General features: G+C 51.4%; 2 protein-coding genes across 3 annotated transcripts; one reads left to right on the top strand and one right to left on the bottom strand.

Annotated features, from left to right (window-relative positions):
- The first annotated feature begins 14,290 nt into the window (after positions 1-14,290).
- On the top strand, positions 14,291-17,868 carry LOC109762570 (28 kDa ribonucleoprotein, chloroplastic-like). Of its 2 annotated transcripts, XM_045235030.2 has the most exons (6): positions 14,291-14,858; positions 15,304-15,394; positions 15,533-15,880; positions 16,433-16,534; positions 17,019-17,321; positions 17,510-17,868. In XM_045235030.2, the coding sequence occupies exons 2-6, from the start codon at positions 15,353-15,355 to the stop codon at positions 17,564-17,566; spliced, it is 852 nt and encodes a 283-aa protein (XP_045090965.1). In that variant the 5' UTR covers positions 14,291-14,858; positions 15,304-15,352; the 3' UTR covers positions 17,567-17,868. The 2 variants fall into 2 exon arrangements, with proteins under 2 accessions (XP_045090965.1, XP_073366979.1); XM_073510878.1 differs by lacking the exon at positions 14,291-14,858 and having other exon boundaries at positions 14,930-15,394.
- A 238-nt stretch (positions 17,869-18,106) lies between these two features.
- LOC109762569 (probable protein S-acyltransferase 16) lies at positions 18,107-25,222 on the bottom strand. Its single transcript, XM_020321438.4, has 7 exons — positions 24,769-25,222; positions 19,958-20,050; positions 19,775-19,876; positions 19,618-19,695; positions 19,421-19,519; positions 19,251-19,346; positions 18,107-18,668 (listed from the first exon to the last, which is right to left on the bottom strand). The coding sequence occupies exons 1-7, from the start codon at positions 25,042-25,044 to the stop codon at positions 18,531-18,533; spliced, it is 882 nt and encodes a 293-aa protein (XP_020177027.1). The 5' UTR covers positions 25,045-25,222; the 3' UTR covers positions 18,107-18,530.
- Between the last annotated feature and the right edge of the window lie 211 nt (positions 25,223-25,433).

A 25,433-nucleotide genomic window follows, 5' to 3' on the forward strand; every position in this document is an offset into this window, starting at 1 on the left:
GCCCATCCTCGACTTTCTGGTGAACAAAGAGCTGCCGACTGATGAGATCTCGGCCCAACAAGTGCAACGTCGGGCAGCAGCATACACCATTGTCAACAGAGAACTTGTGAGTCGCAGTGTCACTGGTGTGTACCAGCGCTGCGTGGAGCCAGAGAAAGGCCAAGCAATCCTCAAAGATATCCACCAAGGCGAGTGTGGTCCCCACACGGCTTCAAGATCACTTGTTGCCAAAGCTTTCCGCCGTGGTTTTTTCTGGCCGACTGCTCTGGAAGATGCCAAAGATTTGGTCCAGAAATGTAAAGGGTGCCAGAAGTTCCGCTCCAAGCCACATTTGTCGGCTTTTGCACTCAAGACTATCCCCATTGCCTGGCCCTTTGTCGTCTGGGGGCTGGACATGGTGGGACCATTCAAGACAGCACGCAGCGGCATGACTCATTTGCTTGTCGCCGTGGACAAATTCACCAAGTGGATAGAAGCAAAGACAATCAAGAAGTTGAACGGTCCGACTGTTGTGACTTTCATTGCAGACATCACCATTCGGTATGGCATACCTCACAGTATCATCACCGACAATGGCACAAACTTTGCCAAAGGCGCCTTGGCCCGTTTCTGTGCGACGCAGGGCATCCGACTGGACTTAGCGTCCGTTGCCCATCCACAGTAAAACGGCCAAGTGGAGCGAGCAAACGGCCTCATTTTGTCCGGCATCAAGCCCCGACTGGTCGAGCCTCTAGAGCATTCGGCCGGCTGTTGGCTCGATGAGCTGTCGGCCGTCCTCTGGAGCCTGCGCACAACTCCGAACAAGTCAACCTGCTTCACGCCTTTCTTCCTCGTCTACGGTGCCAAAGTCGTCATCCCGACGGACATAGAATTCGACTCCCCTCAAGTCACCATGTGCACCCAATAGGAGGCAAAAGAAGCATGAGAAGACGGCGTCGACATGCTGGAAGAGGGCCGACTGTTGGCACTCAGCCGGTCCACCATCTATCAGCAGAGTCTACGCCGATACTACAATCAAAAGGTCAAGCCAATATCTTTCCAAGAAGGAGACCTTGTGCTCCGGCTGATCCAGCGAACAGCCGGCCAGCACAAGCTCTCAGCACCTTGGGAAGGCCCCTTCATCATCAGCAAACTTTTGGGCAACGATTCCTACTACCTGATCGACGCTCAGAAGCCCAGAGCACGCAAACGAGATGACTCCGGCAAGGAGACAGAGCGGCCATGGAATGCAAATCTCCTTCGAAGATTTTACAGTTGATGCAGTATGTACCACGCTACCTTTTGTATTAAGTATGAAGACTCCGGGTCCCCCGAGAAGAGCTCGGGGACTACCCTCTTTTATCTATATGATAAGTATTATGCCTATGAATGTGTTATTTCATTATTCCGCCTGGCACCGGGTTCGACCAGTCGGCCCGGGGGCTTGCCGCCTTGTGCTATGTGGTGCTTCCAGCAGTCGGACAAGTAGTGTGTTGGCACCTAAACCTTCTCCTGCCAGAAGCCGCAGCTCGCAGAGCGACTGCCCGGTGGGCAGGAGTCAAAGGCAGAGAAAGGGTGTCCACATGAAAATTGGCTAAGGACCCAAAAGCATGTACATAGCTCAAGCCGGCTTCCCGCCTCACCGACCGGCTGCTCAGCAGCCGGCCGAACGGCTTCTACTTAACTTGCTAGCACTCTAGTCGGCTAAGTACTCGCCCTCCCAAAATTAGCTAAGTACTTGACCCAGCCACAGTCCGCAGAGCGGCTGTCTGGCTGATAAGGTGGCAGCTAAGAGAGGGCGGCAAAGGAAAAAAGCCAAGGAGCAGAAAGCAAGGAAAGTCCGAACTCAGTGAAAGCACAGATTGTGCGTAAGAATATTTACATGTCAAAAGGCCCATTGGCCAACATTCAACAGAGTTTGAAATACACCCCGCGGGTGGAATTGTGCAAATTTAACAAAGTTTGTCGAGACTGATAAAGCAGGAAAAATAAAAGTCGACGGCCTAGGGAGCAGCAGAGGGGTCCGGCTGGGTGGCGGAGTCGGTGGTGCCGGTCGGTGGAGTGGATGGCTGGTCAGTCTCCACTTGGTCGCCTCCAGTAGCAGTCGGCGCACTCGAGCGCGGCCCGTTGTTCGAGGCACAGTCAAGCTGAGGCTGGCCGTCCGCTCCGACCTCTGGCGCATCTTCTCCACTTTCCTCGTCCTCCTCGCCTTCTCCCTCGTCGCTGGAGTCGATCACCTCGGCCGAGTTCTCGTCATCCTCCGGGTTCAGCCCAAACCACTCCGGTGGCGCCTCGGCACCACTCTCAGCCATCTCAGGGATGAAGATGCTGGTGTTGGTGTACTCGGCGATCGCCGCCGCCCGTTTGACAAGGTCACGCTCCACCGCCACCAGCTCTTCCTGGGCCTCCTGCCGAAACGTGGTCAACTGGGCTAGATTTAGCCCAGGGTACCACGCCTTGATGAACTCCAAGGCCCAGCGCGCTCCAGCCCGTGCCGAGGAACCCTTCCAAGCCTCCAGACGGCCGGCCGCCACCTCCAGCCAGTCGGCAGTCCGACTGGGAGTGCATAGAGCCGGCATGTCTGGCCACAGGGCGGAGATTGCTTGGGCCCCAACACGCTGAAGACGGTGCATCATCCGATGAGCCGGCCGAAGGCGGGCCTGGATGCTGAGAAGTTGTTCACTAAGGGTCCGGGGGGCATTGGCGGCGATCTCTGCGCACCTTCCGCCCTCCGCTCTTCACAATAAGCCTCAATGGCCTGGTTGGCGGCGCTAGAGTGACCAGGGAAGAAGTCTGCTCGGGCAGAAAGCAAAGAAGCCAGAAGTCAGAAGCTAGAAGCCGGCCCGATCAGAAGCCGGCAGCTCAAAGAAAGAAAAAAGAAGAAAGCTTACCATCAACCATATCTTCAATCCTGCCGAAGCCGGCAGTCAGCAACGTCTCCTTGTCGGCCCAGGCGGAGCGTTCGGTCTCAAACTCGGTGAGGAGATTGGACTCTTTCACCTCCGCCTCCTTCTGGGCCTTCTGGAGAAGCTCCGCCTGCTCCGCCAGTTGCGTGGCCAGCCGGTCACGCTCCTAGGCCAGCTTGCTGCACTCTGCCTCCTTGGCACGCAACGCGGTGTTGGCTTCACCCAGCTGCTGCTGCAGGACGGTGTTGGCCTCTGCAAAAGTAGAGGAAGAAAAAGACGTCAACAATCAACAAGGAAGAAGTACAGTTGCCGGGGAGATCCGGCCCGACTGCTCAGCAGTCGGCCCGAATCTCGGGGACTACAACCCGCGGGTGGGCCAGCGCGCCCCCGCAGAGAAAGAAAACGAAGACTTACTCCGGCTTTCCGACAAGTCGGCGGTCCGTTGGTCCAGCTCCCGGACATTGGAGTTGAAGGTGGCCGCGCGAAGGTTATGATAATCCTACAATGAGGATATGAGACGAAGTTAGCACTCGGAGCTTGCAAATTAAAGTTCCGAGCCGCCTGCTCAGCAGCCGGCCCGAAACTCGGGGGCTACACCCAGTGGTTGCGCTGGCCCGCCCCCACAGAGAAGTACAAGAATCAAAGACGGAGAAGTAAGAAACATACCCGAATGGCCGCTCGCGAATCCAAGAACGCCTTGTTGCAATGCTTGAGAGCGTCGGCCTCAGCTCGGAGCTTGGCCTGGACGTCTAGGACCGCCTTGTTTAAGGCTCCCGTCCCGCCTCCCCGCACCCAGTCAGTGGGCGCCGCGCTGGTCGCTTCGGCATCTGGGACTGATGAGCTCGCGGCGCCGGCTTCCAGCGGTCGTGGCGCTGAGGCCGCTTTCGCGCCTCGGCGGCGTGATGGTGTGTGGGCCTCAGGAGTCGGGCCCATCACCACCTCGTTTCCGGCTGGTGGCGCCGGCGGGGCAGTCGGCTGCTTGTCTCACGCCCCTTCAGATGGCGGTGGCGGGGGCACGGCCACGTCCGACATAACGACATCGCCGCCTTCCCTCTCCATGATCGGGTGCTCGTCGCCGGCTCCCCCAGTCAGCACCGTGAACTCTGGTGGAGGCGGCGTGGAGTTCAAGGGAACGACAAATAGCGGCTCCTGGCGGCGCGCGGCGTCTTCAAGCCGCTTCTTCGCTGCGACATCAGCCTCGGCCTCCGCCAGCTTCTTCAGCGCGGCGGCCTCCGCCTTGTCTGCCTCCGCCTTCTCCAGGCAGGTGGCTTCCTTCTCCTCACGCGCTTCACGTGCGTTGCGTTCTTGCGCCTCCCGGAGGTCGGCCGCAGGGTCGATTCGCCGGGTGGTTGTAGAGGTCTCCGCCGACCCAATGACGGAGGCGGCGGCCGACTTCTCAAGAGAGAGCGGGGCTCTAAGTCAAGGAAAAATAAAGCGAGGAAGCTCAGATAGAATCAACAAAGAAGGAAAGAACAAGGAAAAGTTACTTACGCCGACACCATAGGAGGCGCCTTCGGAAGTTTCGGGAACTTGGACGCCTTCGCAGCGGCCTCCTTCCGCCTGGTCGCGGCGGTCGGGTTCTTGGTCTTCTTCGGCGCACTGCCGAACAAGACGGCGCCTTGTTTGCGCTTGCGCGTGCCGCCTCGAGCAGTCGGCTCGGCAGAGGGGCCCACGTCCGCCTTGCCGGCGCCTCGCGCAGGGCACGGCTCGTCCTCCTCATCATCATCATCGGGCCAGGTCTCGATTCCGCCTCCTTCGGAGCCGCCTGCTACATCACCACCGCCTATGGCGTCGTCCTCCAAGGCGGCCGCCCCCAAGTCAGGGTCGTCCACGTCACTCACCTCCCGGTCCGGCTGGTAGTTTCCACCCGGCCCCATGATGGTGGCCGTCTCCGGAGACATATAGATCTGCGTCCAAAAGATCGACTGTTCAAGACCAAGATCAAGACCAAGACAAGTACTAAAAAGAAAGAGTTGAAGAACTTACAGCAGGTGGCGGGTTGGCGCGGGAGTATGGCCGCATGCCGAACCGCCAAGACCCCTACGATAGCTTGAGGTCAAAGATCTCGTTCACCATCCGGGCCACCTCGGCGGTCGGCATGTCCCTCGTGCACATCCGGCTTGGGTCGCGGTGCCCGCTCATCCTACAGATCAGATGAGGCCGGCCTTGGAGCGGGAGAACCCGGCGCTCGACAAAGGCGACCAGCAGGTCGGATGCCTTGAGGCCCTCCGCCTCCGTCAGCACCCGGAGCCGGTTGATGGCGGCGGTGGCGTCGGCCGATATGGGCTTCGGCTTGTAGCCCTAGTTGGCCCGAGGCTCAGCCGGAGGGCCGGCTTCGTAGGCCGGCAAGTTGATGAAGTCGATTGCCGGGTCAACGTTCTCCACATAGAAATATGATTTCTGCCACAGTTTCACCGACTATGACAGCTTGATGGCGGGGAAGGCGTTCTTCACCGACGGCCGGCGCACCGCGACGAAGGCACCGCACTGGGCCGCCTTCTCCCTGGCGGAGGTGCCCAGTTTGGTGTAGAAGAAGGCTCCCCACAACTTGATGGTGGGGAGGATGCCAAGGTAGCCCTCACACACCGTGACGAAGGCGGACAGCAGCGTCACGGTGTTGGGCGTCAAGTGATGCGGCTGAAGGTGGTAGAACTCCATGAAGGAGCGGAAGAATCCGCTCGCCGGCAGGCCGAAGCCGCGGAGGAAGTGCGATCGGAAGATGACCCGCTCGCCTCCTTGCGGCACCAGCGAGATTTCCTTCTCCGGCGGCACGCGCACCTTGACGAAGCCCACGCCGGGCAGTCGATGTTTGGCGCGGAGGAAGGTGAGGTAGTCGTCGATCACCACCGAGCCGTCCCAGTCTCCCCCCTTCTCGCGTGCCATGGAGACTGAGCTAGATCGAGCGAGAAGCTTCGGGCGAACGAGCCTAACGGCGGCAAGCTGTGGCGGCGCCTCGGCGGAGCACAGAGGAGCGGCAGCAGCAAGGGGAGGAAGAAGATGAGAATGGCGAAGGGAGAGGAGGGCGCGCGTGCTCTGCCGCTCCCCCTCCTGTTGGAAATATGCCCTAGAGGCAATAATAAAATGGTTATTATTATATTTCCTTGTTCATGATAATTGTCTATTGTTCATGCTATAATTGTGTTATCCGAAAATCGTAATACATGTGTGAATACATAGACCACAACATGTCCCTAGTGAGCCTCTAGTTGACTAGCTCGTTGATCAACAGATAGTCATGGTTTCTGACTATGGACATTGGATGTCATTGATAACGGGATCACATCATTAGGAGAATGATGTGATGGACAAGACCCAATCCTAAGCATAGCACAAGATCGTGTAGTTCGTTTGCTAGAGCTTTTCCAAATGTCAAGTATCAGTTCCTTAGACCATGAGATTTTGCAACTCCCGGATACCATAGGAGTGCTTTGGGTGTGCCAAACGTCACAACGTAACTGGGTGGCTATAAAGGTGCACTACGGGTATCTCCGAAAGTGTCTGTTGGGTTGGCACGAATCGAGACTGGGATTTGTCACTCCGTATGACGGAGAGGTATCTCTGGGCCCACTCGGTAATGCATCATCATAATGAGCTCAATGTGACCAAGTGTTTGGTCATGGGATCATGCATTACGGTACGAGTAAAGTGACTTGCCGGTAACGAGATTGAAGAAGGTATTGGGATACCGACGATCGAATCTCGGGCAAGTAACGTACCAATTGACAAAGGGAATTGTATACGGGATTGATTGAATCCTCGACATCGTGGTTCATCCGATGAGATCATCATGGAACATGTGGGAGCCAACATGGGTATCCAGATCCCGCTGTTGGTTATTGACCGGAGAGTCGTCTCGGTCATGTCTGCATGTCTCCCGAACCCTAGGGTCTACACACTTCAGGTTCGGTGACGGTAGGGTTGTAGAGATATTAGTATGCGGAAATCCGAAAGTTGTTCGGAATTCTGGATGAGATCCCGGACGTCACGAGGAGTTCCGGAATGGTCCGGAGGTAAAGATTTATATATGGGAAGTCCTATTTTGGCCACCGGAAAATGTTCGGGATTTTTCGGTATTGTACCGGGAAGGTTCTAGAAGGTTCCGAAGTGGGGCCCACCTGCATGGGGGACCCACATGAACGTGGGTAGTGGGGGCAAGGCCCCACACCCCTGGTCAAGGCACACCAAGATCCCACCTTAGAAGGAATAAGATAATATCCCGAAGGGATAAGATCAAGATCCCTAAAAAAGGGGGATAACAATCGGTGGGGAAGGGAAATGATGGGATTTCTTTCCCCCACCTTTGCCAACGCCCCAATGGACTTGGAGGGCAAGAAACCAGCCCCCTCCACCCCTATATATAGTGGGGAGGTGCATGGGAGCAGCACCTAAGCCCCTGGCGCCTCCCTCTCCCTCCCGTGACACCTCTCCCTCTCGCTGAGCTTGGCGAAGCCCTGCCGAGATCCCCGCTGCTTCCACCACCACGTCGTCGTGCTGCTGGATCTCCATCAACCTCTCCCTCCCCCTTGCCGGATCAAGAAGGAGGAGACGTCTTCCCCAACCATACGTGTGTTGAACGCGGAGGTGCCGTCCGTTCGGCGCTCGGTCATCGGTGATTTGGATCACGACGAGTACGACTCCATCAACCATGTTCTCTTGAACGCTTCCGCTCGCAATCTACAAGGGTATGTAGATGCACTCTTTTCCCTCTCTCTCGTTGCTAGATGACTCCATAGATTGATCTTGGTGATACGTAGAAAATTTTAAATTTCTGCTACGATCCCCAACACCTCCTCCCCCCTACTTATAGCCCTTGGGCTACGAAGCCGAGGGGCCGGGGCGTGGGATCATGGGATTAACTGCGCCCACGGCCCCACGGCCCCGCGATTATTGCACGAGTTACTGCGTGCAGTAACTCCGCACGGAATCGCAACCGTCAGCCTGGGCCGCAGCGGATCCGCTCGCGCGCCGAGGCCTGGTAGTGGCGGGCCCAGCCTGCTGTCGCGTCCCATCGCGCGCGTGGGCTGGTAGGCTGGCCCGGCTGGCTAACGCCGCGTGGCGTGCTTGCAGCGAGCGGCGGGCCTAGAGGCTTAGCAAGCACGCCACCTGGTTCCCGCCTTGACGTTTCGAAATTATCAGACGAGCCCGCCTGGTCATGGCCGACTCCCGGCAGGGGGCACGCCAGGAGGCGGACCAAGCATTTAGCAAGAACACTCGGAGAAGGAAACTGCTGAGGCTTCTCGACTTATCAGCCGCGACGCTTCACCAGCTTCGGGGACTACTGTCGGAGTAATGGGCCATGGGTAGCCTAACCTGAGTCCCTGAGCATTTCAAGATATTTGGGCCGGCTGCGTCCCTCAAGCATCCAGAATGAAGCGCCGCCTTTTGGTGGCCGGCTGGCTCAAGCGGCCGGCTGCCAGAAGACGGCCAAACACCAGAAGACGGCACCAAGACGGGCCGACTCCTAGCAGGCGGCCTCCAGAGAGGCCGGCTCCTAGAAGGCGGCCCACGACGCCCTCCGAGTCTGTGCCCCCCATGAAGAAGACAAGACAGGTTGTGGCTACAGTGTAGCCCATCACACCCATATCCAGGGCTTGGCATGGCCACAGTGCCCCGTACAGGTGGAGATCTCCACACGGCGCGACATTGTTGCCACTCCATCCTTGACGTCACCCTTGTCAGGCGGAGCCCTGTTCCCACGATGGCCTGTCGGTACGGCCTGCAGGCGGTGCGCCCTACCAGGCAGCGAGAGCCCGGAAGGCGGCATAACCTGACCAGTCGGACCCAAGGGAGGCCGGCCTCTAGCAGGCGGCCTGCTCATCCCTCGAGGTCCGTGCGCCATTAACCAGACAAGACACGGTGTGGCTACCGTGATCTCCCACTAGACGGCGGGACTGTAGCCACGCCCCTCCCCAACCAAGCATGCGTCATTAACATTGCGGCTACAGTAATCAGCCGCCGACCAGACCCACAAGCGGCGGAGGCGGCCTATCGGCTCCGTACCAGACCAGTCGGTGGGGACCACCAGGCGGCGGGCCCTAGCAGCTGGCGGAGAAGCCGGCGACCAGAGACACTGACAGCCGGGTCCTACACCCGGCCAGATTACCATTGTACCCATGGGGGGTAGGCCTATATAAACCCCCCAGGGCACCCATGCAAAGGGTTCCCAACCTGTTAGACCGAGACTCATACATAGAGAGAGGAGAGAGCAAGCCCTGCTTTCTTCTACCTCTAGCATACAGCTCGAGGAGCACCATTGTACTCACTAGTGCCTTAGTGATCATGCGGAGACCCCGCAGAGCAGGACTAGGGGTGTTATCTCCTAGGAGAGCCCCAAACCTGAGTAAAGTGCGCCGGCGTTCGTGTCTACGCCTCATCCCGCTTCCAGGCACCGGCGACGTTCTACTCGCTCCCACCATGATAAGCCATCCTTTGGCATATGTCGCACCCAACCCTCGACAATGAATGCAGCAGGCTCTTGTCAAGTCAAACGGTTACCGAGGCGGCATGGGGAAGCGGAGACGCCCACGTCCCATCAAGAGCCACGCGTCGACCAAGGCCGCAGGCGGTTAGGGCCCGCGGCACTCCGCACTTGCCCTTTGGCTTCGCCTTGAAGCCAAATCTGAGCGTGCCTTGGGCCCGGGGGCTACTGTCAGTGTTTTGGGAACGGGGGTACCCAGACTTGCCTGCCTGCGGCCCACGGCATGGCTCCATCAATGGCCTGGTACGGCCCACCTCCGGCATCGACAACTCAAGACCCTCGCGAGGGGCCAAGCCTCGCGAGGCGAACGACACCAAGACCTCCAGAAGGAGTAGCCTCCCCAGGCTGGCTCCTGAGGAGTGGAGATTTCTATGCAAGCCTCACCTTGCGAGGTTCGGATGATGTGAGCCATGACAACCAAGGCCAGGCGGGCGCCAGCGGGCACAGTGCAGGAGTTTCCTCTTTGGTGCTAAAGAGGCAAGCGAAGGCGCGGACTCCCGAGGAACCATCCAAAGGTTTCCATTCCCGTGCAAAGAGACCAAGACCACGAGGACGGCAGGACGGAGGTCATCACCGAGCCCACCACGGCGTCATGACCAGAGGCTTTTGTAGGCGAAGACTACTTTTGTCAGGATAACATGTACTAGTTGTCTCCCTTTGAATTTGGCCGTTGTGGGATCCCTTCCCACCTTCATTTGGGAAGAGGACCAAGGCCACTGCCGTAGAGAGGGATCGGATCCATTCCATCCTCACACCCACCAAGTCACTTGAGCACAAGAACACACCTCCTCCTAAGGCTGTTCCCCCACGGTACTAGTTCATCCGCAACCCCTCGAGGCCAATCCACCACAAAGCAGGAGTAGGGTTTTACACCGCAAGGTGGCCCAAACCTGGGTAAACTGCCTTTTCCCCCTTTCCTTTTAGTTCATCGAGCTAGGCTGTGAGATTGGCCAGTAGGCAGACTGGGGAGGTTGAGTTCTTCGCACGCACCCCAGAGTTCGAACCTCTCAAGGGTCTGCAGAGCCCGAAATCCGACAGACCCTACTCCTGCTTTGTGGTGGATTTGCCTCACGAGGGGCTAAGGATGAACTAGTACAAGGGGAGAACAACCTCGCGAGGTTTGCTTTGGTGGGGGAATGAGGTGATGAGGTTCAGATTGGATCCCCCTCTCTTGGTGGTGGCTAACCTATATTTATAGTGGCCTCGGTCCTCTTCCCCCCAAAATGAAGGTGGGAAGGGATCCCACGGTGGCCAATTTGAAAGGGGACAAGTAGTACATCTTATCCTGACGAAAGATGGTCTTCGCATGCAGAGCTTCTGGTCATGACGCTGCGGTGGGCTGGGTGATGACATCCGTCCTGCCATCCTGGCAGTCTTGATCTCGTTGCACGGGAATGGAAACCTTTGCCTGATTCCTCGGGACCCCACGCCTGCGCTTGCCCCCTTAGCACCAAAGAGGAAACTGGCTCCTCTGCGCCCGCTGGCCCCCGCGTGGCCTTGGTCATCATGGCTTGTGTCACCATAGCCTCATGAGGTGGGCACCTACATAGAAATCTCCGCTCCTTAGGAGGCAGCCCGGGGATGCCACTCCCTCCGGAGGTCTTGATGTTGTCCGCCTCGCGAGGCTTGGCCCCTCGCGAGGGTCTTGTCTTGATGGTGTCGTAGATGGGCCGTACCAGGCTGTCGATGGAGCCACGTCGTGAGCCGCAGGCAGGCAATTCTGGGTACCCTGGTTCCCAGAACACCGACAACCACCTACAGCAACACCTACAAGTTTCCAATCTTTGCTCTCATTTGAAATTTGAAGCACTAAGTCTACTGGCCTCCCGAGTTGTTGGGGCCGATCGAACACTCTAGTGTTCCTCTGTTTCCAGAGCGCCCACGTTGTCCCGGTGACCAGGGTGTTGAATCCACACCTATCATGTCTCCTAAATAGCTTCCTAGATCAAGTCCAGCATTCGGTGAATGTATTCGTAGTGGTCAGGCAGCCAACGTTTAGCTGCAACAAAATCGAAACTCCTATACCACATCTCCCTTGCAAATACACATTGTGTCACGGTGTGGTCGACGATGTCCTCTTCCTGTAGGCAAGTGTAACAAGTGGGGAGAAGGTCTTGAAGCCCGTGATGTGCACGCCTATCGAAGGTCCACAACCGGCATTGAACGGCAAGCCAGGCAAATATTTTGCACTTTAGAGGGCCCCAACTCCGCCAGATGCAGCTCACAAATGGCGATCGAGTCGGACTAGCGGTGTCATACACCAAGGGTGGCTCATCCATAGGAGCACGACCTCTCGACTAACCAGGGACCCACCAGGCCCAAGACTAAAGGAAACCCTATGAGGGCGCCAGAGACTTTCTTGCCCTCCAAGACAAGGGCGGTGGGGAAGGAGATCACATCTACACCCCTGTAAACCATAGGTCTCCACCATCTCTATCAGCGGAGGCCAGGGAACCTTCATAATGATCTAATCTCATACAGAAACTCTCAGTAGCAACATCAAACACCATTGTAACCCCTCGCACGAGGTATCCCTCCACGATGAATAATCAAAGGAAGCAGGATGTAGTGTATTACTCTACGAAGGCCCGAACCTAGGTAAAACCCTCGTGTGATCTCTGATCTCAGACTTCCAACTGCGCTTGGAACCCCACCGAGGGATCTGATGTATTTTACACCATCATAGACCGTGGCACAAGTGTTGATATGTTGAATTGGTTGTATAGACTCCATTGCCAGGGCGTGCCGAAGATGCATGACCTATAGCAGGGCCATGAAGGAGTCGCTCGGGCCGATGCCCAATGTCCATTGTTCATCCATCAGAGCTTGGTCTACTGTTCGAGTGTTCACAACCTTTGTGCCGACCAAATCAACAAGAGGTGGAGCAATGTCTTTGATAGAGAAACCATGAATCCACCTGTCTCTCTAGAAAAGCACGTTGTCCCCTTTGACCACAATGATCCTCACGAAACTACCGAACACCAGTCGGGCATCCAGGTCCACCATCATCGACATGCCTTGCCACGGCCTCTGCTGCGGGTCCGTACGCCGAAGCCATTCCCACCTCACTCTAAATGCGAGTGATTGCAACTTCAAGGGTTTTACCCTAAGCCCTCCATAACCGGTTGGCTGACATATGGTATCCCATGCTACCAAATACTGCCCACCATTGGCACGATCTTTGCCAGCCCAATCCAGCCATTGATGTCATCAAAATCCAAACGGGTGCATCCATTACGAGCAGATGGTGCACCAGTCTAGCAACAACAACCGACTTCACCAACACAAGCCTCCTCGGTCACTGAATGAGGCCTCGTTGCCCAGCCGGATGAAGTGCCGAACTTGATCGAGCATAGGCTGTCACTCAACCTTCGTTAGCTGCTTGATGGCCAATTGTAACCCAAGATATCCAATCATGCAATGTAACAAGTCTTCCACCCCTCGCTCGGTCGTGTTGGTCGCCCCTGATCAGAATCATCAAGGACTTGTTGCAGTTAACTCACAGGCCTTAGGCTTCTCCAAACGCTTCCAAAACAGATGTGACAAAGCCGAGGTCCACCGGCGAGGGTCGAACAAATAACGCTACGTTATCCATGTAGATGGAGAGGCGCTGTTTGCAGTGATTCCCCGGTATGAGCTGAGAATTCCTTCATCCATTGATTTACTTATAAGCGACATCAAAACTTCCATCAGAATGATGAACAACATCGGGGAGATGGGGTCTCCCTGACGTAGTCTGCGCGCATGCCCAATTCTCCTTCTCGGAACACCATTTATAAGCACCTTTGTGGTGGCTGGCTGCAACAGGATTGCCACCCACCTAAGCCAGGTGTTGCCCAAAGCCCTTGGCACACAGGACTTCGAACAAAAATGGCCATGATTGTGAATCAAAAGCATGAGTGATATCAAGCTTCAAGAACACTCCTGCACTCTTCCTGGCATTGATCTTTCGAGCAGCTTGCCGCACCAATAGAAAGTTATCCATGTAAAATGTGACCATTGCTACCATGTTTGGTGCAAGGTTGTTGCAGTTTGATGGAAGACTATTGCAATAAAGACGGACATTCAAGCACTGGCGGAGCTACTTGTGACGAAAATGGGCCATGGCCTGACTATCCCAGAGCAAATATAGTGCAGGATTGAAGTAAATCGGGTCATGACGGAAAAAATAATGTTCTTCCTTCATACCGGTCCGCCCAGCTTTGGCTACGTAGCTCCGCCACTTCATTTGAGGTATATGGTTGGATGCAGGTGGCGTTGCCCTTGGTGGATCGCTCGGCTTCTCGGAGCAGGCTCCTTATCACCGAGACCTATGGTGTGTAGCGCGGATGATGTTGTCATGCCTTGCTTTATGTTTCCTTGCTTTCATGCGGAGGTCTGATACCTACTGAGGTCTATATGGTCTTTTGCTTCCCGAGACCTGGTTCTTCTCGTATTATAAATGTTGAGTGGTGTTACTAGGTTTTTGCCCCGTAGTAGATGTCTCGTTTGGCGAGCATCCACGGTGGGTTTCCTACTAATGCTCCAACTCGCTCTCTTCCCTTTCCCATCTCCTTCTAGTTTGTGATTGTTTAGTTCGAATGTACTGAATATTTCTGTTAAGCTATTGATGGAACGAGGTGTGAGTCTAGATTAAAAAGAAAAACTCCGCCACTACATTTGAGGTATATAGTTAAATGATAGGCTCCCGTATCATGTCCACAGAAATGTCTGGACACGGTCCACAAACAGATAGTGTGCGCCTTGGAGATGCATGTACACCGAAGATACGCACATATATCTGCCACTCTGCCCGTGTAGTACATCGTGCGTAGTACTAGTACCCTGTGCCGTAAGTTCGAAAATTCAAAATTTCGTAAACCGGAGCGGGCGGGTGAAAGCAAACGGCCCCGAACTGCCAGCGGGACCCACATCTTGCGCAATCGCCAACGGATGCCGCGCCGCCTTCCTTCACTTTCCCCGTCCAGCCAGGCCGGCCGCTGCCGAACTCGCCGTGCGTGCTCTGCTCCTCCCCATTCTGTTCCATCCCTCCCTCCCGGCGGTAGAACCGAGACCCACAGCCGGCGGCCGTGAGCTACGACCGACCCAATCCACCCCCGGTGGAGCCAGCAGCATTGCGCTCCTCGGGTCGGGGTTTGTCAGAGTTCGCGCGGATGGGACCGGCGCCGCGGGAGGTGGTGGTGATCAGCAGCTCCGACGAGGAGGAGGAGGTGGGCTCCGGGAGGTCTTCCCGCTCGCCCGCCCCCCTGGGATGGGCCGCGAAGCTCGGGGACTCGGCGGTGCCAGCACCGCGGAGGCATAAGGGCAGGTCCCGCGGCGTTCGCGCCGGCAACGACGGCGGCTGCGAGGGTGATGACTGTGTGGTTCTGGAGGGCGACCCTGATAAGCCAGTTGCGGTTGCGGGTGCGAAGGGGAGGAGTAGGGGGAATGGCCTGCCGGGCGAGGTGGAGATCGTTGCGGTGAAAGACCCTTACAAGAGCATCTCCTTGCATTTGGTGGGTAGCATACAAGCTGTACTTTGTCAAATCCGTTCAAATAACAATTTTTTCGTGAAATTTGTGGCTTTAGAATCGATTGGAAATTTGGTTTACAGCTGAGAACATACTCTCTGATTCAAACAATATCTGATTCGTTAAAGTTGCATCGTAACATACTTTTTTATTCAAATACCATTATCATCAAAGGTTCATCATTGGGTTTTCCAAAAATTATACTATTCAAGTTGTAAATAGGAAATGAATTGTCTTATCAAGCACATAATATGGCTCCTTGACTACCTGTTCTTACTGTCTATGAATATCTGCAGTTTCAGTTCATGTTGTACTCGACAGACATGAGGATTAGAGCTTTCCTGAAGGAATTATACTACACCAGTTTCCCTGTGGTAGCATTCCTTCATCAGTCCAATTACAGTTACATTTACATGCTATGCTTCTGCAGATAGCATGCAAGGACTTCCTTCCCTCACTCGCGCCATTCATGTTCTGAGATGCCCTTCAGTACCACTTCTCATGCGAAGCATTGCAGCATGGTAAGTAGCAACCATTTTTTACTCCCTGTCATTGATTCTTTTGGCACTATGGTTACAAAGATTATCGTAGCTGAGTGGACAGTTGAGCCTTTCTAATGTGATTGCATTAAGCTATTAATTACTGTTTTCCAAATGCAGTGCTACTGTTTTGTATGTGATGCTCCAGCTCCATGCAAGTACTGGGGCAAAGGGCTCTTGAATGATGATCATTGCCATGCCACTGACAAGGAAACAAAGTGGAAAGTACTGAGGCAAACATTTAAGTGCAAAAGTGTGCCAGCATCTTATCCAGAGGAACGCCCGAGTGTTGTGTACCCAACAAGGCCATCCCCCAGACATCAGGAATATTACGAGGAGTACACACCAGAGGAGTACTTCGAGCCGGACGAGGAGGCCACGGTGTGCATTGGGAATCTACCGTATGACATTGACAAGAAGGACCTTGCCCTGCTCTTCAAGGATGTCGGCATTGTCATGTTCTCGGAGGTGAGCATTCTTAGCTCTTCATTGTCCTTGCCCGGTAACCGATATATGAAAATAATGCCTCATATTCCTGATTCATGAGTAGTGTATTCACGACTAAATATGGTCCTGCAACTACTGGTAGCAAGACACGCAGTTCTGCACTCCCCCTGTTGTTATTGGTCATGTACATTGTTGAAATCCATAGGGTGAAGCTGCTGGAATCTAATAGTAATTGGCTGCTTTGTGAGCCTGGGTGATATCTTTACGTTGCAGATCGTACCTGTATGATCTTGTTTCGACCGATGTTTGTGCTGTGTGGAAATGCTGTTGATTACAAGATCGTTACGTATTCATTTCTAGCCACTTGGTTTGTACATTATACTCTTTCATTTCTAGCTTCTTAATAAACTCTCAAATAATTTAAACATGTTTCTTCGCCTTCTCTAGGTTATTCATTCGCTATGGATATCTGTTTCATCAGTGTTATTGATAGGCAGTTAGACAATAAAGTTATTAAGACATGTATGGGTTTTCTTTGTTCTAAAACACAGTTTCTACTTTGTGTCTGTGCAGATCATTTATGACAGGGAAACAGGCGAGAGCCGTGGATATGGGTTTCTCACCATGAGTACTGCTGAGGAGGCCAAGAAGGCTGTGGAGATGTACAATCGCCGTGTGAGTATGTTTTATAAATGCTAACTTTGGTGCGGCTACTCTCCGTAAGTTAAAAAGGGCCTATTCTTCTATCGTAGCTGCAGCTCCTGTGCTCAGAGTTGAGCAAGTATATGATTGCAGTATGGATGGAGTGTCTTCCCCCGGTTTGCATTTGCACACCTTTCATGTAATAGGATACAGTGGTGATGTGTTGTGGTACTGGTTTCTGGTTTGCATACAAAGTTAATCATTTTCATGACAGTGCCCTTGGTTTCTGATTTATGGAACTCCTTAATCTGAAGCCCAACCTAATACATATCCTCATTCTGCCAATTTGTTTCCTAGATCATGCAATGACACGCCATCTACATCAGACTGTTCTGTGACATAATTTGCATCTTGTGGTTGTTATTACTTCTCGAGGCCAGTGTCACGTGTAATCCCTATGCTTAAGAATGTAGAAATTTCCATGCTTTGCTGACTTACCTTTAATTTGAAAATGCAGGAGATGGACGGTAGGCCCCTGACTGTGTACAAGACAGCTGCTACCAGAGGTGCCCGGACAGAAGAAACACCGTCTCCCCATCCCAGTCGACCAGTGTCTTCTTCATTCAAGATCTATGTGGACAATCTTCCCTGGAAAGTGAGCAACTCAAACCTGAAGCAGCTGTTCAGTGACTATGGTGAAGTGGTCGGTGCCAAAGTTGTTTACCACCACGGAAGAGATGCCGGGCGCCCCCCGTTTGGATTCGTCACGTTGGCGACGCGGCAGGAATCGGAGAACGCCATTTGGCACCTCAACAAGCAGGTCAGTCGGTGCGTGGTCTGGACGTCTGGTTGGTTGCCTGTCAATTGTTGTACGAGCAGATGAAGCAGATTTGGTTTTACTGCGATGATTGGAATCGCGGATGTGAAGCTAATTTTCAAGCACCATTTCTCTTGCCCGAACGGGGTATATGTTGACACATTTTCATGTTTTGATTTTGATGTTTGCAGGTTTGGTGGGGACGCAAACTGCGAGTGCAAGTCGCAAGAGAGGAAGGGACACGGTGAGGGTTTTAGGTGCTGGGCTTTGCAGGTTTAGGTAGGAGCATCATAGCACCCGTGATACTGGTCTAGATTCAGAGCCTCCATCAGCTTTCTTGCCGTGCTTCTCCTTTTGCATTTAGTGTTACTACCCCTGTAACAGACGAGTAGAAATCATAAGAATTCTGCTTGGTTTCAGACCTACAGTACTACCTCCTCTGTCTTTTTAGTGTTAGATACATCTGTATCTTACAAATCTAAGACAACTAATTTAGGACGGATGTAGTATTTCATAAAAACCTGTAATTTTAATCATGTTGCCTACTGTATCCACAGGTGACTTGCTCTGCTGTCACCGCTGGTGGTGCCACTGTCTCGTGACAGCCTCCAGGCAACTAGGCAAACAGCTCCTAAATTGAATTTGAAACCTCCAAATTTAGCCATCGCAGCTTCTCATGCGTCACAGGCTGCATAAGTTTCACAAAAAATGGCCTGCTTTCCGGTCGGACCAGGAAAAACCCTGTCCATGGTCACAAGCATGCGTAGCAGCACGTATAGACACACATCTTGTAAACAGATTTCACGGATTCAACATCTATAACACAACAGCTCTATACAAATTGAGTAAACTGGACATTTGTCCCTTAACTCTCTCTGACACAAAAACGCAATATACGGACTTCAGGGTAAACGACACTACAGGCACGTACTTACAACAGAGCAGTCTTTGACTCTTCAGTTCAGACTTTTTTGTATGAGTACAGGCGAGCCAGGCCACTCCAGATCTATTGAGGCCCATCGGTGATTCTTCTCATCAAGCTGGCCAAAAAGTATAATGGAATAACTAGCTAGATTAGGATTTCTAACTCCAGATACATCCCTGGGGCCTGGAGGAAATACTCTTGAAGCTCCTCAGCTCCCGCTATGTACCTTACACTTGCGGCATGATTCACGGATTTGATCCCACAATATACGCTCTCAATGCAAGAGCTCAAGACATTGCCAGATGCTTTTCTGCTTTGGATGGTGGTGTAGATAGCGGAATATCATACGATGTGCGGAAACGAACGCCGTTGCCTATGTTCCTCGATACAGGGCAGAACCAGCATAGCATGTTGGGGCCTAGGACCTGTCATAGGGGAAAGAGTTGAGAAAACCGATGCCCCATGGTTCCTGTTTATACTTTTAAGAGATAAATTTACATATTAAGAAGCATTCTGAACTGGCGTTTAGTAAGAAAAAACCGAGTGCATATTTTAGGAATGCTCGGGCATGCCCCTACTATCAAGTGTGTCCACTTGCACATTTCGAAAAAGATTGAAATATTCATAGTTATGTACTGTATGAGAATATTAGCAGTACCAAAAAATTGTGCAAAAATATGCATATTCCACGCAAAATAAAAGGTTAATATGAAAAATGGCATATAGACCATGCTGGACATAAGAGATAGCAAGATGTAATAGTGGTCTGAATTTTTCTTGCCAAAATTTGCAGATATAAATGGTGTCTTTATTTTTGTTAACTATTTTTTTCTGCAATACTGCATTTTACACCGTTTGAATGGACAGGTAGAAAGCACGGTCATGGACATAGAGAGGCTATTAACAAAGTTACTGACAAGGCATTTGCATCATTGCATGGTAAACATACTTGAGTGCTTAAGTGTTTGCGGTATGTGTAAAAGAGAAGTGATGGAAAGAGTTCTTACCGAAACAATATTATGATAGACACCGAGATCATATGGATGATGGTAAAGATTTCCAGCCTTTTCTGCCAACCACATTGCCCTAACTCCTTCATGGTACTGCAAACCATAGCTACCATTATAGATAGGCAAACAATTAAGTCCTCAAAGAGAAGGGATCCTATTTTTCAAACCTCGATAGTAGTTTTATTATGCAAGATGAGGTAAACATGCCAGACCAAGAGGATAGACAATGCCAAAGTCATTACACACACAAAGACACCACAAATAACCTGCACATTTTTTACATTCTTGTGTTAGTTATCTAGAATGTTTTATCTGCCAGCATTTTGTATGCTGAAAACTGAAATAACTTTTTCAATTCACTTACTAACGATTTTCTTGGAGAATCAATTCCTGATTGTTCATCTTTAGGCACACTATGCAATGCGCCTCCAATCATCAGAGCCTGACATAAATTTGAATCTTCTCATGGTCAATCACAACACAAGCATACTCACTAAAGTAAATCCAGGATATTAAAGTACCAAAGAATAGAAGCTTGCGGTTGCAGCGTACAGCACAAAGACGAGGAAAATTTTGTAATTCTCATGCCCAACACAATTGTTAATCCAAATACAGTGGTGGTCCTGCATAAAAAATTAGCACAAATGCAAATAAGAACCACGCAATAGAAAAGTGTCACACGAATCATTGTCAATAATCAGCACCATTTTCAGAATACATCTCTTGCAGACACGACAATGATGCGCGCGAGGAGGTTTATAATGAGAACACTTCTGGCAGTATCTCAAATCACCACCCTGCAATGACAACATGGAGGCTGATAAGATATTATTAATAAGAATTAAACACAGGCAACAAGGTAAGTTGTATCCTATTGTACATCGGCAAACAGTAGCATGGCTTTCAGTACACAGCAATGAACATCTATTTCGGTGACATAGATTAAGCTTGCCAAATCAACTGCAGATAATATGTATGCGCATACAAGTCCACCCATACCTCATTAAGCACTCCATGCAAGACTGGACCTATAGTTTATGTTAAGATATATGTATTATCGAATAAGTAACAAAAGTAATCTGTATGAGATTCAGGAATATCACACTTTGTGCATTCTTGTCTCACCCTTCAGTTGAAAATGGCTCCTTATTCATCAATCAAATATTAACTATTACAGTCAGGGACCCATGTTGGGTCAGGGGTATACCGTATACCAGACGTACACACAGAAGTTTTGGCAAAAGATAGGTATTTTATTTTCTTATTTTTAGAAATAGCAGGGCCTCCATTTTCCATTATGGGAAACCCCGAGAAGTTCTTACAGACTATAAGTTCTGTGCAGCAGAAAGCTAACACAAAAAGCTTGCTATATAAACATAACAAACGGAAAATCCCTCTTGGTGACGAAGCAAACAGAAAAGGTGCACCATCCAATGCTCCAACCCATAAGACCAGTCCGAACAAGGCACTGGCAGCAACAGCTTGAAGCAAGCAAAAGAACCATATCTCAGTAAAATGTGCACATCTTAATATTTATACAGATCAACAATAGAGATAAAGAGTTTGTTGAGTAAAGCCGTTTGTTGATAACAGTGGTCTGTAAAGTCCTTGCCATGCAGATTGCAAGATATGAAGCAAGGCAATAAAATACAGCGGAACAGCAGAGTTGAGAGGGAAGGCAACAACAACAACAACAACAACAACAACAACAACAACAACAAAGCCTTTAGTTCCAAACAAGTTGGGGTAGGCTAGAGGTGAAACCCATAAGATCTCGCGACCAACTCATGGCTCTGGCACATGGATAGCAAGCTTCCACGCACCCCTGTCCATAGCTAGTTCTTTGGTGATACTCCAATCCTTCAGGTCTCTCTTAACATCTCTTAACAGACTCCTCCCATGTCAAATTCAGTCTACCCCGACCTCTCTTGACATTCTCCACACGCTTTAGCCGTCCGCTATGCAGTGGAGCTTTTGGAGGCCTGCGTTGAATATGCTCAAACCATCTCAGACGATGTTGGACAAGCTTCTCTTCAATTGGTGCTACCCCAACTCTATCTCGTATATCATCATTCCGGACTCTATCCTTCCTCGTGTGGCCACACATCCATCTCAACATACGCATCTCCGCTACACCTAACTGTTGAACATGTCGCCTTTTAGTCGGCCAACACTCAGCGCTATACAACATTGCGGGTCGAACAGCCGTCCTGTAGGACTTGCCTTTTAGCTTTTGTGGCACTCTCTTGTCACAGAGAATGCCAGAAGCTTGGCGCCACTTAATCCATCCGGCTTTGATTAGATGGTTCACATCTTCATCAATACCCCATCCTCCTGCAGCATTGACCCCAAATATCGAAAGGTGTCCTTCTGAGGTACCACCTGCCCATCAAGGCTAACCTCCTCCTCCTCACACCTAATAGTAATGAAACCGCACATCATGTACTCGGTTTTAGTTCTACTAAGCCTAAACCCTTTCGATTCCAAGGTTTGTCTCCATAACTCTAACTTCCTATTTACCCCTGTCTGACTATCATCAACTAGCACCACATTATCCGCAAAGAGCATACACCATGGGATATCTCCTTGTATATCCCTTGTGACCTCAGCCATCACCAAGGCAAAAAGATAAGGGCTCAAAGCTGACCCCTGATGCAGTCCTATCTTAATCGGGAAGTCATCAGTGTCGACATCACTTGTTCGAACACTTGTCACAACATTATCGTACATGTCCTTGATGAGGGTAATGTACTTTGCTGGGACTTTGTGTTTCTCCAAGGCCCACCACATGACATTCCGCGGTATCTTATCATAGGCCTTCTCCAAGTCAATGAACACCATATGCAAGTCCTTCTTTTGCTTCCTGTATCTCTCCATAAGTTGTCGTACCAAGAAAATGGCTTCCATGGTCGACCTCCCAGGCATGAAACCAAACTGATTTTTGGTCATGCTTGTCATTCTTCTTAAGCGGTGCTCAATGACTCTCTTCCATGGCTTCATTGTATGGCTCATCAGCTTAATTCCACGGTAATTAGTATAGCTGTGAACATCCCCCTTGTTCTTGAAGAATGGTACTAATATACTCCTCCATTCTTCTAGCATCTTGTTTGCCCGAAAAATGAGGTTGAAAAGCTTGGTTAGCCATACTATCGCTATGTCCCCGAGGCCTTTCCACACCTAAATGGGGATACAATCAGGGCCCATCACATTGCCTCCTTTCATCCTTTTTAAAGCCTCCTTGACCTCGGACTCCTGGACTCGCCGCACAAAACGCATGCTGGTCTCATCAAAGGAGTCGTCCAGTTCAATGGTAGAACTCTCATTCTCCCCATTGAACAGCTTGTCAAATTACTCCCGCCATCTATGCTTAATCTCCTCGTCCTTCACAGTTGGTCTGCTCCGTCCTTGATGCATTTGACTTGGCCAATATCCCTCGTCTTCCTCTCTCGGATCTTGGCCCGTCCCTTGCCCATTTGCCACCACACCCGGGTTCCGATGTGGCGCGTCGCTGAGAGGGTTATGCCCCAACGAAAATCTTTTGGGTTTCATCTCCATAAGAGTGGCTGAGTTTTTACGTTGGCTCACCAAGCCTAAGAAAAAAAAACAAATCTCTCTTTTCATTTCTTGAGAGTAAAGACAAAAGGAGTTATATATCCTTCCCTTACGACTCAGATCCACCTGTTGAATAATCGGATATAACACACACCACTACAGGTCACACGAAACACAAACGTCAGCAAATCGTTAACCTGTGCCACTAGCGACACCCACTTGTTCTTCGGGTTTGTCATTGGCGGTACTGGTGCCGGTCATGACATAAGCATAAATAAAATCCAAGCTGACCCATTGGTAGGAGGCACAACTAACAACTGGCAGCTGGTCGCGACATTGGTTCATGTTTTTGATCAGTTGCGTCACCTTTGCACTTGAAAATGGAAAAAAAAAATCTATGTTTATTCTTTTACTTTGTTTTTTAGTATGTTGTTCCCCTTTATGATGAATGAACTTTTATATCCATCTGACATCCTTCAAGAAATTGGTAGCGGTTCATTGTCGGCACGCTGTGTTTTTTCCTTTTGGTGCCGGACAGCACAGGCTTCTTAAAATGGTGCTACTGCTAACACTAATTCTTTCCATAGCTATAGTTAGAGCTGAGACTTACACTATACGTAATAGACTCTGTGATAAATAAGCTAAAAACAGACCAGGGGTTTAATGATATAATGACTGCTGTGTTACATTTAGTGAGTGTGAATTATTTGTGCAAGTTAAGGATGGTGAGTGGTACACCATGCCATCATTACCTTGCTTGCCACTACAGGTCACACGAGACCCAAACGTCAGCAAATCGTTGACGTCTGCCACTAACGACACCCACTTGTTCTTCAGGGTTTATCGTTGGCGGTACTGGTGCCGGTCATGACATAATCATAAATAAAATCCAAGCTGACCCACTGGTAGGAGGCAGAACTAACAACTGCAGCAGATGGCGGCATTGGTTCAGATTTTGATCAGTTGCGTCACCTTTGCTCTTGAAAATAGGGAACAAAAATCTATGTTCATTCTTTTATTTTGTCTTTTAGTATTGTGCTCCCCTTTATGATGAATGGATTTGTATATCCTTCCGACATCCTTCAAGAAATTGTCGGCGGTTCATTGTCGGGATGCTGTGTTTTTCCTTGTCGGCATGCTGGGTTTTTCCTTGTGGTGCGGAACAACGCAGGTTTCCTAAAATGGTGCTAATACTAATTCTCTCCATAGCTATAGTTGGAGCTGAAGACACCCTCTGTTCACTAATGTATGACATTTTGGGAGTTTAAATTCAACTACCAAAATGTCGTGAACAGAGTATATTATACGGAGTAATAAACTGTGTGATAGATAGGCTAAAAATAGAACAGGGGTTTAGTGATATAAAAACTGATGTGTTACATTTGGCCACTATAAATTCTTTGTGCAAGTTAAAGATGGTGAGTGGTGACACCATGCCATCATATCTTGCTTGTCATGTCAAAATTATAGTTTTTATTGATTACTAATTTTTTTCTTATATTATAAACTATATGACATTGTGTAAACAGTTTGTACTTCCATGTTCGTTTTTGTGGACTTCTATGTTTTAGGTTGCAAAGTACTCCATCCTGAAATCCTGGAACCGTCACTAAGTACAGTGTGTCAGTGTGCAAGGATGCAGAGCAGGACACTCGTCAGACCCATCTTGGACTTGGACATCCACCAGTCCACCTCCCACTGAGATGTTACCAAGATTGACTGATTGAGCTAAAAATGGCAAAGCAGCCTTCCGCTTCAAAGATCCAAACCCCACAGACGGAATCACCAGCTCACTGAATCTTGCTTCCAGGTAATGTTCTACCACATCTAAATCCAAGACCCCAAATGTCTGAGGCCTAATTCGGTAACCGGAAGACAGGGGCCACCGGAGAGATCCCATCTTCGAAGCGGGATCTGGGTGCGGTGCCGGTGCGGGAAGAGGGAGGCTGGCGGCCGGTCATACCTTGCGCTTGATCTCATGGAGGGGGGTCTCGGCGTCCTCGACGTCGGGCACGAAGGCGGGCGGCACGCGGCCCGGGTCGCGCGTGACGACGAGGCCGTAGGCGGCGACGCAGGCGAGCGCGAGCGTGGTGTAGGCCGCGACGTTGGCGACCCCGGCCGCCGTGGCGAGCCCCAGCCACGCGGGGATCGCGAGGAACACCGCGGTGTAGTAGACGTACCCGATCGCGGCGAGCACCGAGATTATCGGCAGCGTGACGTACCCCGGCCGCCCCGCCATCCGAGCAGCCTGGCCGCGGGAGGGCCGAGAGCGGCGCCGCGCAGCGAGCTAACCGAAGCAAAGCAAGCAGCTTGCTGGCGTCTGACGGGGAAAAGGGCGTGCCGGGTCGGTGTGGGTGCGATGTGATGGTGGCAGGCGGTATAGCGGCGAGTGAGACGCGGGCTGCGGTTGGTAGGCAGGTGGGCGTCCGGAGCGCGGTGCGGCGCCGTGCGGTCCATGTGGTTGCCGGGGAGGCGTCCGGCTTTGGCTCGCGTAGCCGTCACGGCTGCGGCCTTTGCAATCAGAGTTAAATCATCCTAAATGATAAGTGTCACCAGATGCATGGCATTTTGGTTCTACGTTTTTTATGATAATTTCAGTCACGTGAGGTCGACAATTTCCAGTGACGT

The sequence above is a fragment of the Aegilops tauschii genome, chromosome 3 (assembly GCF_002575655.3).
Source record: "Aegilops tauschii subsp. strangulata cultivar AL8/78 chromosome 3, Aet v6.0, whole genome shotgun sequence".
Lineage (NCBI taxonomy): Eukaryota > Viridiplantae > Streptophyta > Magnoliopsida > Poales > Poaceae > Aegilops > Aegilops tauschii.

Bases quoted from the DNA above. Each gene is read 5' to 3' on its own strand.
- LOC109762569 (XM_020321438.4), bottom strand. From the start codon at position 25,044: ATGGCGGGGCGGCCGGGGTACGTCACGCTGCCGATAATCTCGGTGCTC. The intron at 19,877-19,957 runs GTGCTGATTATT...TTTTTTATGCAG, and splicing joins AGAGATGTATTCTGAAAATG to GACCACCACTGTATTTGGAT. The intron at 19,696-19,774 runs GTACTTTAATAT...AATTTATGTCAG, and splicing joins CCGCAAGCTTCTATTCTTTG to GCTCTGATGATTGGAGGCGC.
- LOC109762570 (XM_045235030.2), top strand. From the start codon at position 15,353: ATGCCCTTCAGTACCACTTCTCATGCGAAGCATTGCAGCATG. The intron at 15,395-15,532 runs GTAAGTAGCAAC...TTCCAAATGCAG, and splicing joins ATGCGAAGCATTGCAGCATG to TGCTACTGTTTTGTATGTGA. The intron at 15,881-16,432 runs GTGAGCATTCTT...GTGTCTGTGCAG, and splicing joins GCATTGTCATGTTCTCGGAG to ATCATTTATGACAGGGAAAC.